The sequence below is a fragment of the Chamaea fasciata genome, unplaced genomic scaffold (assembly GCF_029207755.1).
Source record: "Chamaea fasciata isolate MVZ Bird 193981 ecotype frontalis unplaced genomic scaffold, bChaFas1.0.hap1 SCAF_3, whole genome shotgun sequence".
Taxonomy (NCBI): Eukaryota; Metazoa; Chordata; class Aves; order Passeriformes; family Sylviidae; genus Chamaea; species Chamaea fasciata.
Genome location: NW_027094088.1, coordinates 11,363,496 through 11,378,053, shown reverse-complemented (window position 1 = coordinate 11,378,053; position 14,558 = coordinate 11,363,496). Strand labels below are relative to the sequence as shown.

Below are 14,558 nucleotides of genomic sequence, written 5' to 3'. Positions count from 1 at the left end.
ATTGGAGATCACAAAACCCCAGGATTCCACGTCATCATTTTCATGGCCATTTTCCGCACTACAGACACATTAGGCTAAACAGCATCGCTCTTCTTGTTACTATATTATTGTTTTTATACATATATATTTATACACATATATACATATATATATACTTGTTACTATATAACTTACTTGTTACTATTCCAACTACAAGCTACTCAATGCAAAACCATGAAGCCACATATTTCTGAGAGTCTGGGGGTCTTTCAGATGGAGTGGGAGGAGCTGAGAACAATTAACCTTTGTTTTAGCTTCAATTTCTAGAGTTCTACTGAAAGTCTGAGGGATTTTTTCCTACCAAAAAACCCTCCAAAACATAAACAAAGATGACATTTCTATGTTGCAATACTCAAGTAAAAAGTTAGTAGGGGGAGGGAGGGAGGGAGGGAGGGAGGGAGGGAGGGAGGGAGGGAGGGAGGGAGGGAGGGAGGGAGGGAGGGAGGGAGGGAGGAAGGAAGGAAGGAAGGAAGGAAGGAAGGAAGGAAGGAAGGAAGGAAGGAAGGAAGGAAGGAAGGAAGGAAGGAAGGAAGGAAGGAAGGAAGGAAGGGAAATCAGTAGATGATGTGTGTGCTTAACCTTAAGAGAGAAATCTGGCCAATTATTTACCTAATTAATTGTAAAAAAATAATTAAAGGCGGCAGTGCCTTTTGACTAGAGACAGGCAGAGCTTAAGCTAAGAATTTCAGTGTGCATCGTAAGAACATTTTTATGTGTCTGGCTTTCATCTGGTCCGGTGAAATTTTCTCACATCTAAATACATTTAGGTAATAACTCCAGTCAAAGAGGTACCTCGGGAAATGACCTATCCCGGAGTATTCTTCTTTAAATTAAAGCAATCCTAATTTGATTGTGCAAAAGTTAACTAGGTAACATTTCCTCCCCAGACACTGCCAATGCTCTGATGGCCAGTGCTAGGAAGGAGGGAAAGATATGCTTCTGGAAGTGAAAGATGTTATACTGAATTAAAAAAAAAACCCAACAAATTAGCATTTCACACACTCAGATCAAACTGATGAGCAATAGCTGACAACTCCTGTCCTTTCATTTCCTTTGAGCTGCAAGACCCAATGCTGCAAACGTAACAGATGCCTCCATATGAGGGGAGCAGAGCCCATCCTCCTGCTGTGACACATGCAAAATCAACACAGCACAATTTCCCACAGACAGAGAGAAGGGGGAACATGCTGGTCTTCTGAACTGGCCCCCCAGGAAACACAGGAGCAAAGTCTTGTTTAATTAAAATAGAAAAGAAACAACCAAAAGCAGACTTTCTCTAAGCTTTAGCCTAACAGAGCCAATGCAACTGACTGCAGTAGGGCTCCCAAACTCCACCGAAACCCCTGGCTCATTTTCAGAGCATCAGTCCCCAGATCCTCAGAACAGAGGTGTTCTTGCTGGATTTCCAAGACATTTTGAAAACAACTCTTAACTCAGGTGATTGACACCTGGTTTCATCCCTCACTGCAAAGCTCTAAGTAAGCACAGAATGAGTGAGATTTAAAATAGAAATTAGTTTTCATGGCATGGAAAACTTACTTCAAAAAGAAAGAGGATGGAGTCCAGCTCCTCCCTTTGTGATTTATTCCCTGCAAGACACAAAACAACATTGCTTGCCAGAAACATATGATAAAAGACAGCAGAATGAGGCCATTGTTGTTCAGCTGAAGTCAAAGATGCCACTCAGTTTATTTTTCAAATATTTATTTTTTATCTTAAATAAAGATCCCAAGTGCGAGCTGTGCCTGGGCTGCAGTGCCTCTCTCTGCTCTGGCCATGCCTCAGCGAGCAGAGGGAGCTGCAGGAGCCTGGTGCAAGCTGAGAGGACAGGTGTGTAAATGCTGAAACAAACCCAGAAATGTGCTCAGCTGCTACTCTCATTTCAGAAAGTGATTTTCCATCACTTGTCACATTTGCTTGTCTCTCCTGCTACCATAAAATTAAAATTATTAATACGAACACTGTACTGCAGGAAACTGTTAGTGTAGATACAGATAACTGAGGACTAGACAACCATTGGATAGGCTCTAATGGAATGCTCTAGAGCACAGTTATGGAACACTGACCAATAGCTGCTGGAAAAACTCTAAAACTTACCTTTTTGTTTCAAGCTGTTTTCCAGTGTTATGAAGTTTTCATAGAATATAAAATAAATTTGAGAATAATTGTTGTCAAAAAATTGCTTCAGGTCACTTCCATCCACAATATCTGAAAAGAGAAACAAACAGAGCAATTACACAAGAGCAGAAAGACAAGAATTACAGGCATTCTGCAAATTTAGCATTACAGAATGAAATAAATGCAATACAAAACGATTCCAGTGAGTTCACTGAGTATTCTGTACTAAAATGTGGGTCCATTCTTGCAAGGAATTACACTGAATTTATGAGTGTCTGCAGTGGGGCTTTTGGTTAATTTGCTTTCCGTTAAAAACAAACAAACAAACAAACACACCAAAAAAAAACAAACGAGGGGGGTGAGTCTTAGCTGTATACCCAAACGGTTTCTGTACCATCAAAACAAGGAGGTACTGCTGGAGAAAAACACTAGCAAAGATTCCTGGATACAAATTCAGTTCTTGCATTCATCTGGCAAGCAGATCAAACAAGAAAATAGCGTATTCCCAATTCATTTCTTAGAATAATGGCAACTCGAGCATGTAGCACTTCCCTAACTGTTAACTTGGGTCTGAAATAAGTTTATTTTCCACAAAGAAAAAGGTCCAACGTTTTTTAAGCCTGACACTTGCCAAACACACATTAATTTCCTCCCTTTGGTCTTTACTGCAACTGATTTGGTCAAGGAAAGTTGGGTGATTTCCCCCAGAGAGGGTGAAGGGCTGAAATTAACATCACATCTCCTCACTGAAGCCTCACCTTGCAAGAAACCCATGAGTTACCCAAAATAAAGCTGATTCCAGCAAGAAGGCTCACTAATATCGCATGACTATGGAAGAAAGAATAACTTTAGCCCTGAACAACTTGATTTTTATTTAATACCTTTCCAGCAGTAAGGCTCTGCTTGGCTGCTTGTACTATGGAAACAATTAGAGCAGGGAAACTCTTTAAAGTGATATTTGTTTCCTGCAAACCACTAGTCCTGAATTTGCAACCTAAGTGCAATTATTCCCCTCCATGAATGCGTCCTGTTAAACACAACTCCAGGGGAAAACAAGGCTTTCATTTACAGGGATTTCGTATGAGGGAATGAGGTCATTAAAATCTAAACAAAAAGGAAACTTTCCCTCTAAATCGCAAAGGGAGGAGAAAGGAACTGCCTCACCAAGAAAGCAGATCCTCCTTTTTCCTAAATGTGGCATCTTGGTGGTGACTCATGAGCGAGTGTGATGTGAGCTGCATCCCTATAGCCACAGCCCTTTCTCACAGATGCGTTCAACTTGTAGCAGGATACGGCTCATTCCTGCTTCTCACACGGAAAACATCAGGAAAAGTTTCCCGCACCATTTATCATTTGAGACAAAATAAATCCCTGACTTTGGGGAAATGCACTGACTGAAGGAGTATTTATAAGCACTCAAGGAAATGAGGCAGCAAGCTTGGGGCTGAACTGTGGGAATTCGAGGGTTTTTTTATATTTACTCCCAGACAGCTCCTAGGTTACTACAGCTGCACACACAAGCACCCAGCACTCACCCCTCAGGCGACCAGCAGTAGCCATCCCAAACCCGTGTCATTCCCCCCATTCCCACACAGGACAAGCTCACAATTGTAGTTAACACCTGACAGTAGCTGCTGCAGCAATGCTCAGGAAAGAGTGAGACACTCATTAAGGGTGTCCTGGGTTGTAGTACAGGATGTGCACAAAGTATTCTATCACTATCTTCATGAACTGCTGAATCCAGGTGGGGGAGTGTTTACCCAGACCCCCTCCCTCTGGCCCATTATATTCTGTTAATGGCCCATCAAATGCCTTGCCCCTGACTCATAGATAACTCCCTCTGGGAGTTCTCTCTGTTTAATGGGCCATCAAGGACCCCCAGCATGACTCATCATCTCACTGTGAGAAGCTCCGCCCAGGGGGAGGAGCCAAACATTCTCACCTGGATATAATCTGGGGTTTGGGACAGTACGGGGGGCCCTTACCCACTGGATTGCCGAGGACCAGAGCTACCAGACCTTTCTATGGGATCAGCGCTTCAAGAAGACTACCTCAACTCGACTGCTTCCATCACCCTGCTCAGGTAGTATTCTGACTCTGTCACTGTTTTTTTGTATTATTGCATCTATTTTATTTTACTTTTTTTTCCCCCCCCCCCTTTCTTCCTATTAAATTGTATCTCTGACTTGGAGCCTCTCATTTGTTTTGCTTTCAAACCACTACAAGGTCACACGCTATTTCTTCTCTATAAATAGGACATGTTGGCTCACTGGATAACTGCCAGTCACACCAGCTTGCCTTACTATAAATTTAGGTCAACACTCAGGTATCACTTAGTAAGAGGCTGAGTCTGTTGCCAAACTCTCGTTACTCTTCCTCATATTAAAAGAAAAAAAAAAAAAAACAAACAACAAAAAACAAAAAACCAAACCCAGAGAGGACACCAAGCCAGTCCTTAGCACACAGACTTGCCTTTTATTTTCCTCTTAACTGCCAAATGTCATCACAGTCACCTGTTAGAAATCATCCCTTAATTCCATGAACTTCCAAAGTCACTTCATGCTATTTTCTTAAAGCTCTCTTAATCCTCAAGTACTTGAAAAATTAAAGGAGATGAAGAGAATTTTGCAGCCACACCCTGGTTAACGATAAACTTTTATGACCAGCCTCACCCCAGAAATAATGTACAATTCTTACTTATCTGCAAAAAAAGTATGTCAGCATGAAACAGTCTGTTACCAAAACACCCCTCCAACTGGAACAGCTTCCAAAATCATGTTAACACCTCAAATTTCAAATGAGCTCTATGGAACAACCCCAGCTCCAAATTCAACAGGAAGTCTGCACACATCCCCTTCTGACTGTGTGTAAATGAAAGTTTCCACCCAGACAGCACTGCTCCTGCAGCTGTACAGAACTGGGAGGCCAAGAAGTGGCAGAACTGAAACCCCACAATACTCCTTTGTTATCCCATCTCTGATCAAGACAGTTGCATGAAAAGCGTGGGATTTCCAATCAGGTATATTTTAAAGACAACAATTAAAGATTGCACTTCATAACCTCACAAATTTCACATTTAATCTTAACTTAATTCTGTGTGTCTCCCATGTATTTGCCCGCTGCTCAACAGAGCAAAGATTGAAAGCACTGGACAAAACAGCATCCAACATCTGTTAGCAGCAGCACTCCTGAGTATATCAATTGTGCCCAAGGAGAAAACACAATTGAAAGAGATGTTTCAACATGAGAATAATATTTTTATCCAAAAGGAGCACAGAAAAAATTCTTAAAGTGCAGCAATCAATTTTTGCACTACAGAAGCCCCACAGAAACACTCTGGGAAAGAGCAAAGACTTCATTTAAGCCCAGGCAATGGGGAAGAACCAAATCTGTACATCCTCACCAACTCTGTCAGGCCATTACTTTTTAATTCTATCTTTAAAAAATCAAAAAGGCCACACTACAGACAATTCTACAAACTGTATTTAGAACTTTACTAACTTAACAGACGTTCTGGCCATGAGTACGTGTCCATAGCAGTAAAGAAATAAAGGAAACATTCTGGTCATTTGTCAAACACAACTGAACATCCAGTTTTAAGTCCTGTTGTTGATCTAGGTAGTGTTTTGTCCTGCCATGCGGACAGAGCATCCCGCAGAGCAGGAACTCGGATCCTAAAGGCCATTGGAGGCTTGACAGATGTCACAACCAACACCAACTTAAATGGAATCTTTTGTTTCACTTTGGGCACTGGACAAACTTAGAGAGGTGCCGCTAGGGGAGCTGAAGCAATCCAAAGCTCACACAAACCCTTATTTATGGAAACACACATTTCTTTTGCTCATCCCTCCCCTACGATTATCCTGCCTCTGATCTGTATCCTCCTGTACCAGTGGGATCACAGAAGAGTAACTGACATTTTATTTACAATTAAATACCGTGATTTAAACTAACAAAGGAAGAGGAGTTGGCATCTCCCAAGGAAACACTCGAGCAGAAGCAGCTATTTGGGGAACATGAGGTACTGTGGCCCGAGGGAAGCAGTTGGAGTAACAGACACACACATTCCTACCCCTGGCCAGGGCAAGGAGAGACACATCTGGGGAGAAGGGAAAAAAAAAACAAAAAAAAAAAAAAAAAAACAAAAAACAAAAAAAAAAAAAAAAAAAAAAAAAAAAAAAAAAAAAAAAAAACAAACAAAAAAACCCCCCTACTTTGTAGCCTTTACACCAAAAGCTTTACATGCTGGAAAGGTTCTTCCCACGTGTGGAGTTTTTTTCTTTGCTGAACAGTACAGAAAGAAGACACCCTAGCAAGGGTATGTATCAAGACAGCATCTTCCAGAAGCCGCTCCGTGCTACCTCAAATGTTTACACCTGTGTTGCCAAGTGCACACATCCCAGGGACATACCCAGAGCCACTTGGACAGTACCTGCACTGATCAGCTGGGCAGCTAGACACATCACAGCCCCCACCAGCCCTCTGGCACTGCAACAGCCTTCACCTGAAACCAGCACCCACAAACACCTTTAATTAAGAAGTCCACCAAATACAACAGCATGACACCAGGCCAAATCTAGCCGACGCTCTGTCCCCCAAGCAGCTGCGCCTAGTCAGCTCCCTAAGAGTAGCAGATCACAAGGAAAAAGTGTGGCACATTGGCGACGATCCCTAGCCCCTGGAACAAATCAGCATCACCTGGAAATCAGCAGGAAGCCGTATAGCACTAACCGGGCACAGCCTCTTCCCCTCAGGAGAGCCTGCTGCTGCAGCATTTGAACAGCGAACAGACGCCACCCAAATCCTCCCGAACCGCAGCTCACAGCTGAAACTCATCGGCGGCTTTCCACCTCCAGCAGGATCACAGCTGAAACTCATCGGCGGCTTTCCACGATGGTGAGGGTGGATGCCTCCACCTGCAAGGGGCCCCTAGACACATCCAGCCTTGCCCCAAACATGGAATCACCACAAAACACCACACCCAGTGGAGTTTAAACACCCAACAAAGAGCCCCGAGTTTATGTTATTGACGAGGGCAGAGTTTCTGCGAGCGCGTCTCCGAAACTGACCGGGGCTGCGCGTGTCCCCGCGGTTCTGCACCCAGCCCAACGCGAGCCCCGGGACACGGGCACACTCGAGTCTCCACGGGCACCGCGCACCCCGAACTTTCTGCCGCAGCGCCCCACAGAGGGCACGTACCGGGGCTGCCTCTGCAGCGGAGAAAACCCAGGGAGTCGCTCGGAAGCCCGGGGCTGGGGAGGCTCTCTGCCTGGGGCACGGAGAGCTGCTACCCCGAGCTTGCTGCTGTCACCCCGGACACCGCAGCGAAGGGCGAGCAGCGCCCGCAGACGCGGCCGCGGCTCTGCCCGGGCACCCCACGGCGGGGTCAGGGCTTCGGAGCCGGATCCCCCCGATCCCACCCCCCGCTCACCCAGCAGCGCGCGGAGGTGCTTCAGGCGGGTCAGCATGTCCCGCTTGGGGTCCAGCGCCTTCTGCGTGGATTTCCTGACATCGGCGTGGCTCTTCCTGGAGAACATCCCGGCGGCGCGGCAGCTAAGGCTGCAGGGATAGAGGAACAGCACCGAGAACACTCCCCACGCCGCCACCGCCACTCCCGCCCCCCGCTCTGCGCGGGGCGCGCCGGGAGCTGCCGCCCGCCCCGCTTCTGACGTCACCGGGGCGTGGCGCTGACGTCACCGGGGCGGCAGCTGCGAGCCCGTGCTCTGGGACCTCCGAACCTCCCGGGACGTCCTGGCCCCGCCAGCGCCGGCTCCAGTCCGGCCCCCCCGGGCAACGCTCCAGGGACACCTGCCAGGCGCAGCGAAGAATCTCGGGAGAGCCGCGGGAATGCCCCGGGCAGGGCAGCTGGAATGGAGGCGCCGTAGGGAGCTGGCTCCCAGGTAGGCTCTTGATTTATCATGTAATCACTGAACCACAGGTTTGGGTGGGAAGGACCTTAAAGCCTTTCCAGTGCCACCTCTGCCATGGGCAGGGACACCTTCCACTATCCCAGCGTCCTCCAAGCCCCGTCCAGCCTGGCCTTGGACACCTCCAGCAATCCAGGGGCAGCCACAGCTTCCCTGGGCAACCTGTGCCAGGGCCTCCCCATCCTCACAGGGAAAAAATTATCCCCGATATTCAGTGCATATCTCCACGGGAAAACATTCAGGTTTTGAATAACCGTTTGCACTGTAGATATATAAATATAAAAGTATATAAATAATATATGCTGTCTTTGCATACAGGGAAGGTAAAAGGGCAGGCTCGAAGTTACACAACAAAAGCACAATCCATCCCAGAAGCAGAAGCCAGCAAAGTTTCAGTTAAAGGCCCTCAGATGCTCTCAGTAAAATTCCTGGGTTAAAAAGTGGACTCTAGTAAGTTTCAAAGCAAACTGTGGTCCTATAAAAGAAATCAAGGGGTTTCAGGGAATTGACTTGTGTATATACTTCTTAGTTTTTAACAAAAATACTTAAAAATCAATTTACACATCACATAGAAATTATTTTTTTCGGCTGTGAATCGGCATAGAAAATAAAATGTCAGAAGAATTACTATTGTTAGAAGCAGAAAGCACAACACTGCCACATCTCACTTCTTCTGAGCCCTCTCAGGGGTCGTTTCTGCTGCAGAGGCCTGAGGTGACTGGAGCAACAGGTTGACAAGCCCTAAACACATCGCACTGGAGACCGGGCAGTCCCAGTTCCTCCACCCCTGGGATGGCCCCGTGCACGCGGCAGCAGGGAAAGGCTCTGGGTGGAAGTTGCAGTGGACAAATTAATACATAAATAAAGAAGCAGGCTGGAGGAGGGGGCTGCAGGCAGTGCTCCTACACGCCCTGCTTGTGAGCGTGGCACAGCTCTCCCCCTCTGCAACACAGCTGGATTCTGGAAGGGGTGGAGCTGGTGGCTGTGTCACCAAACCCTGTGGTAAGAAGTGAGAAGTCACTTGGAGTCAGGAGGATGGGTAGTGATGATGCACAGCACTGAAAATAAAAAAACTGCTTGATTCCTTTTCTTACACAGAGGTGTAAGGTTGAATGCTTGGAGTCAGCCACAGAAAATTCACTGCTGTCTCATTGTCCCTCACCTTAGAGCCCGGCTCAGGCTTACAGTAATTCCTGTTGCACAGCCTTCCCATCACACCATGACACACCTCCTCCTTTGGGAGCAGTTATTGTTCTGCAACAATTATCTCAAATTTTGGGTCACATGGTGCGATTTTAGCATCAGGAGCTTCCCAAGGAGAGTGAATTGGGCTGTTCTGGCCCTCCCCTTCCATAGCTACAAATCAGTTTCTGCAGCTGGCTGAGGAAGGACATGGCTAAAGTCTTGGCTTGGTCTTGTTTATTTTTTCCCTCCCTTTTATTTTAATTGATTTACAAAACTAACAGCTCCCAGTTTGACACTTCTGGTGGGTTTTGATTGTTCTATGTTTTTGTCATGTTCTGCTTCGTTAAAAATGGAGCCATTGCAGATTCAGGAATTGTGGTGATACAGCTGCTCTGATGTCTGACAACTTGTGTGGCAAGCAGGGCAGCCTTGTGGTGCTTAGCACCAGACTGCATAGCTTTAGGCACTCGGTGGTTTGAGGTGTGCCAGAAATTCTGCCTGTGAAAAGCTCCAGGGAACAGAAATGCTGTGCCTGGAATCATATTGCTGTAGGACAGTCCTTGCTCTCCCTTCGAGCTGAAACATCGTGAAATACTATTTTTCAAATGATTCACTTAGGAGCTGGTGTAGGACAGCACAAGCCAGAGAATCCGAGTAAACATGCGGCGGTGACTTCAGCCTGTGCAGGAGAACTACTTGTACAGTCCTGTGACTTGTGTTTTCTAACAATATAACGTTTGCAATTTCCCAGAAAGTCAGATGATGTGTTTATGAGAGCTGGTGCTTAAGGTACAATAATTTCCTGAAAGAGATTTGGTCATTCAGCTTTCAGGATCTGAGGTAAAATTCGTACAAAGCAATCACTTCAGACAACAGAGCAGTAATCACTTGTGGCAGAGCTGAATTGTTAAAGGCCCCAGCACCGTGTGGTGTCCTGAGGGAGGTGACAATACCAGCACAGGCATGGCAGCACTGGGCAGGGGTTTGGTATTCTTTGGGAAAATCCCTCCTCTTGCAAGACCCTGCCTGCCTGGCTGGGCCCACAGGAGGGAAACCAGCATCCATCAGTCTGGGGGAGAATTCTGGGGTGTCATAGCCCAGCCAAGACTCACTGACAGAGGTAAGGACTGAGCTTGCAAAGGCTGTCCCCACAGTGCCCACCCCGCCAGGCTGCTGGCACTGCCGTCTGGGCTGCTTCTGCAGGAGTTTCTATTTCAGGCATTGCCTTAAGTAGTACAGGTAAGGGGCAGCACATTCCCAGTCCAAAATAGAATGACCTGAATTATTAATATGCATTTGCACCATGGGCCAGCATGCTCTCCCCAAATTGCACGGCTCATGCCTTTCCTTCCTTCCCCCCCATCCTGGAAACAGCCTGGTGCTGTGGAGTTTGTGGAAATGTGACACCGGCTGCCACCTGAATTTCACTGGACCTGATGAACAGGCAGGATTGCTTTTCCCATGGAGCCTGAAATTTTAATGGCAGAGATTAAATTACGGAACTTCTCTGCTTGCTTGTGTCAATATAACACTTTACAGTGAGCCCAGGGAAAAACGGTAGGGGAAAAGTAAACACAGGAGACTTGCCTCCTGAACAACCTACAGGTGAGGTAATGGTTTCCTTAGTGCAGAATGCCAGTAGCGACTTTCTGTCCTTCAAACCAAATGCTTCAAATTGCATTTAGAAAGTTGGTTTTGTGTCCTCTTGCATATCCTTGGTCCAACACATCCATTAAGGCACCTGAGCTGCTTACTCCTGCATTGGAATCGGCTCCCTGGATGCTTCCTGGCTCAGGTGCAGAGCTCTGGTGCTGTGCCAGCATGCTGTGTAGGAAAACGAGGCTCTGCCCTTTCTGCCCTGGTATGACTAAGCATGTGGAAAAGACTTTTCCAGTGGGCTCTGGGTTTATTTTCCTAACAGTGTTCCTGTAGGGCATGCAGGCGTGGACCCCTGGTCCTGCAAAGCTCTGCTTCAGGCTCAAACCACACAGTAGGTGCTGAATCTCTTGCTAAGTGCCTGATTTGCTCGAAGCCTGGGTCCTTCCATCTGCTTTCCATGGATCAACTTCTGCAAAGGTTTGGAGTTTCACTGAGTTTATGGAAGCAAAGGTGCCTCATCCATTTAACCCTCACTGACGCTTTCCCCCAACCCTTCTTATTTGGCACCCAAAGGAGTTCTCACTGTCCTTCTGCCTGTGGAATTTTATTTAGGAAAAACCTGGTGGAAAATTTCCACCCATTGCTGCAGATGAGACAGTCAGATGGCATTCGTATAGTAAAAATGATAAACAGGAGAAATCCACTGTCAAAAAACCCTGTCAGATTTCCTTCTGCCAGAATCTCCAACTGTGTAGAGGGGGAAAGAGAAGGATATATGTCTACGGATGGAAAAATATCCAAAATAGAAAGAACAGGAATTGCATGTCCTCTGATGCCTTCCAAAAGGAAACAGTATGGAGGATGTGGAAATTTCATGGAGTAAAAATATCAACCCACTAAGGAGAGCTCAGAGTGCTTTTGCCAAAGGTTGAACTGCACAAAGAGGTTTCTGGCACATTGTGCAAGCCCATAACCTACTGCTCTGGCTGAGATCTTTCCATGGAGAGATGTTTTGAGCTCAACTTGAGACTGGGCTAAGAGATGGCTTACTTGGTAAAAACAGGAAAATCATCCCTGTGCTTCCCTGCTCCTTGTGGCTCAGTATAGAGATAAAGTGCTGCTTGTCTCAACTGCACTAAATCCGAGATAAGTGTTGTTTACTTCACCCCTGTCCAAGAGGAAAGGCCGCTTATGATCTCGGTGGAGCTGCAGCAGTAATTTCCTCTTGGCAGTGTTCACCTTTGGCCTGGTGAGGCAGAGCCCCTTTCCCCTCGTTTGGGGATGCTGTTAACCCAGTCCCTGCTGGCCATGTCCCCAGGACTGGCCCTGAATACGCAGGCACAGTGTGTGGGGTCTGAAACAGCACTGAGATGCCGATGGTCAGCGTTACAGAAATGCTTCTGGCCCTAGCAAATGATGCTCAGAGGGTGAAAAAAGGGTCACTTGTTCCTGCAAGTTACAGAGGAAGAGTCCTACCACCTGCAGAAAGAGTCTTTGTTTTTGTCTTGTCCCCTCCTTGGCTTTCTTGGATTTATATTGCCATGTATTTAACCTAAAATCTTTTTTTTTTTTTTTGACTGAACATTATGTTTATACTTTCATTTTTCTCTTGTGTTGGCTCTCTATCACTCCAAGGGAAAATAAATGAGGAAGGAAGCAGCGGACTGGGTTCGCCCTTAAGCTGGGCTTTGTTAACACAGAATCACCACTCTGATTGTCTTAGCCTTGAGTGCAGTTTATTCTGCCAAACCAGGCTGTGTGGTATCTTCAGTCCTCCTTCTGAAGAGATCTCAAATGCTTTTTGTACATGAGAAGAACAAAAAAAATCCTTTAAAATGAACCAGTAACACAGAAAGCAACCACTGGTCACTGATGTTCCACATATTCCTCCTTCTTTTCTTCCTGTGCAAATGAACGACTGCAGAAAGCAGTGCAGTAATTACAGCCTGCAGGAATGGCTCGGGTTTTCCTCCATGGACAAGCATGACAAAAAATAATAAAAAATATTTTTTTACCGACACAGCAGGTGTTCAGATGAAATTATGTGGTTAACTTTGAAACTATATTAAAAGAGAAATTTTAATTAACCTGTACCACTAAGAAGATAATATCTGATGCATCTCACAAGCCTACAGACAAAATAGGATAAAATAATTATTTGCAATTAGATATATGCATTACAGACAATGTTGTAATTAAAATGTACTTAATGTCACAGGAGGTCTCTTATTATCAAAATAATTTGTAGAAGGACTGTGGGAACAATGTGATGATTATCCATCCCTCTGGCTAAAAACAATCAGAATTTGCCAAGAGCCCGAAACATCTCTGTATTTGGAGCAAACACCAGCAGAGTCCAACACCTCGACTCCTCTCCCCCAGTGCTGAGTTCTGCTTGTCATCAGGGTGGGCACAGGGCACCCATTTCTTGCTGTGCCTGTGTTCCCCAGTGCCCTGCCAAGAGGACATGTCCCTGTGCTGCCGCACAACTGCAGCCAGGAGTGCATGCAGTGCAAGTTGGATGAGGGAGAGATGCCACAGGTGCTGCATTGTTCTTCTGTGTGGAAAATTGATGTCTTTGTTCCATTATTTGCTTATTAGCTGCAGCAAAAAAGGAGTGATCAAATTTACTGGGGCTGATTCTTTTCCTACTGTGCCTCTTCCAAAGTGCTTGGGCCACGAGAGGGCTCAAACCCAAGAAAAAAATAGATTTATAGTTGCTTGATACTTCACTTCTACATCTCTGGGGGCATGAGAGTGAGGGCCTGACGAGCACAGCGTAGTAAATCTGGGGGGATTGCTCAGGCAGCCTCTGAGAGCCCATCACCTTTGGAGCCACTTCTGCCTGAGCCTGACCTGGTCCTTAGAGCTGCCAGGAAACAGTGCCAGTGCCAGCTGCCTGCTCCAGGCCCTGACCTCATCGGTGCTAATGAAGGCTTTGGCAAAGCTCTCCCCCGATTAACATTTCCCTGTCAGAGCCGCTGCACTGCAGTCAGGGCTTTCTTGGCTGTTTCTCAGGCCTTTTCCCATGGCCACGGTTTGGATTCATGCCCCCGTACTTGGAAAACACCTCTGGACATTGATGGAGGTTTTGCCTGAGCACAGAACAAAGAGCCAACCTCATCACAAGGTGCACCTTATCCTAGGAACACATCCTCCTGCGAAGGGTAGAGGGCAGCCAACAGTGGCGTTAGTGTTTCTTTATGGAAATAGATATTTCAAATCAAAAATTATAAGGAAAATTGCTGCAAAATGCATTAAAGTGAAGGAATGGCTTGAGGAGAAAACAGCCCCCCAGTATATCATCAGCTATGTCTTTATCTCCCTTATGCTTCTCCACTTCCCCGTTTTCAAGAGAACAAAGAGAATGTGCCAAAGCTGCTTTGGGATTTCAATGAAAAATAATGAGAATTCATTGCTAATTAGGGCTCCAATTAAAAAACCTGATCTTTGCAGGGACACTGTTAATGAATTTGTAAATTGAAGCTGCAGACTTGCATCCCTATAAACATTCCCTGGGTTGATCGCGTGTGTGTGTGTGTGTGTGCAGGAGCGGTGAGCAAATGTGCCCGGAGCTGGCAGCAATGGCCTCCGTGCCCGGAACTGTCCACGGCGCTTGGCAAGTGGCAAGGCTTAATGTGAGGAGTTGCTGAAGGCAAAGCTGTAGGCTTAGATGGCAATGGTGTTCGT

The 14,558-nt window shown here is 46.2% G+C and overlaps 1 protein-coding gene and 1 long non-coding RNA gene across 7 annotated transcripts in view; one reads left to right on the top strand and one right to left on the bottom strand.

Annotated features, from left to right (window-relative positions):
- Positions 1–7,785, bottom strand: part of RALGAPA2 (Ral GTPase activating protein catalytic subunit alpha 2) — a 94,824-nt gene extending 87,039 nt beyond the window's left edge. For all 6 annotated transcript variants that reach the window (XR_010719902.1, XM_066178006.1, XM_066178005.1 and 3 more), the window contains exons 1-3: positions 7,589–7,785; positions 2,137–2,247; positions 1,579–1,628 (exon numbers count right to left, since the gene is read on the bottom strand). Coding sequence is in view for 5 of the 6 variants with exons in the window: in XM_066178006.1 (XP_066034103.1) it covers positions 1,579–1,628; positions 2,137–2,247; positions 7,589–7,694 (267 nt within the window). In the remaining variant the exon portion in view is untranslated. The remainder of the gene's footprint in view (positions 1–1,578; positions 1,629–2,136; positions 2,248–7,588) is intronic.
- A 70-nt stretch (positions 7,786–7,855) lies between these two features.
- The window catches only part of LOC136286441 (uncharacterized), a 53,106-nt gene continuing 46,403 nt past the window's right edge, over positions 7,856–14,558 (top strand). The window contains exon 1 of the long non-coding RNA XR_010719907.1: positions 7,856–8,057. This is a non-coding gene — a long non-coding RNA (uncharacterized lncRNA). The remainder of the gene's footprint in view (positions 8,058–14,558) is intronic.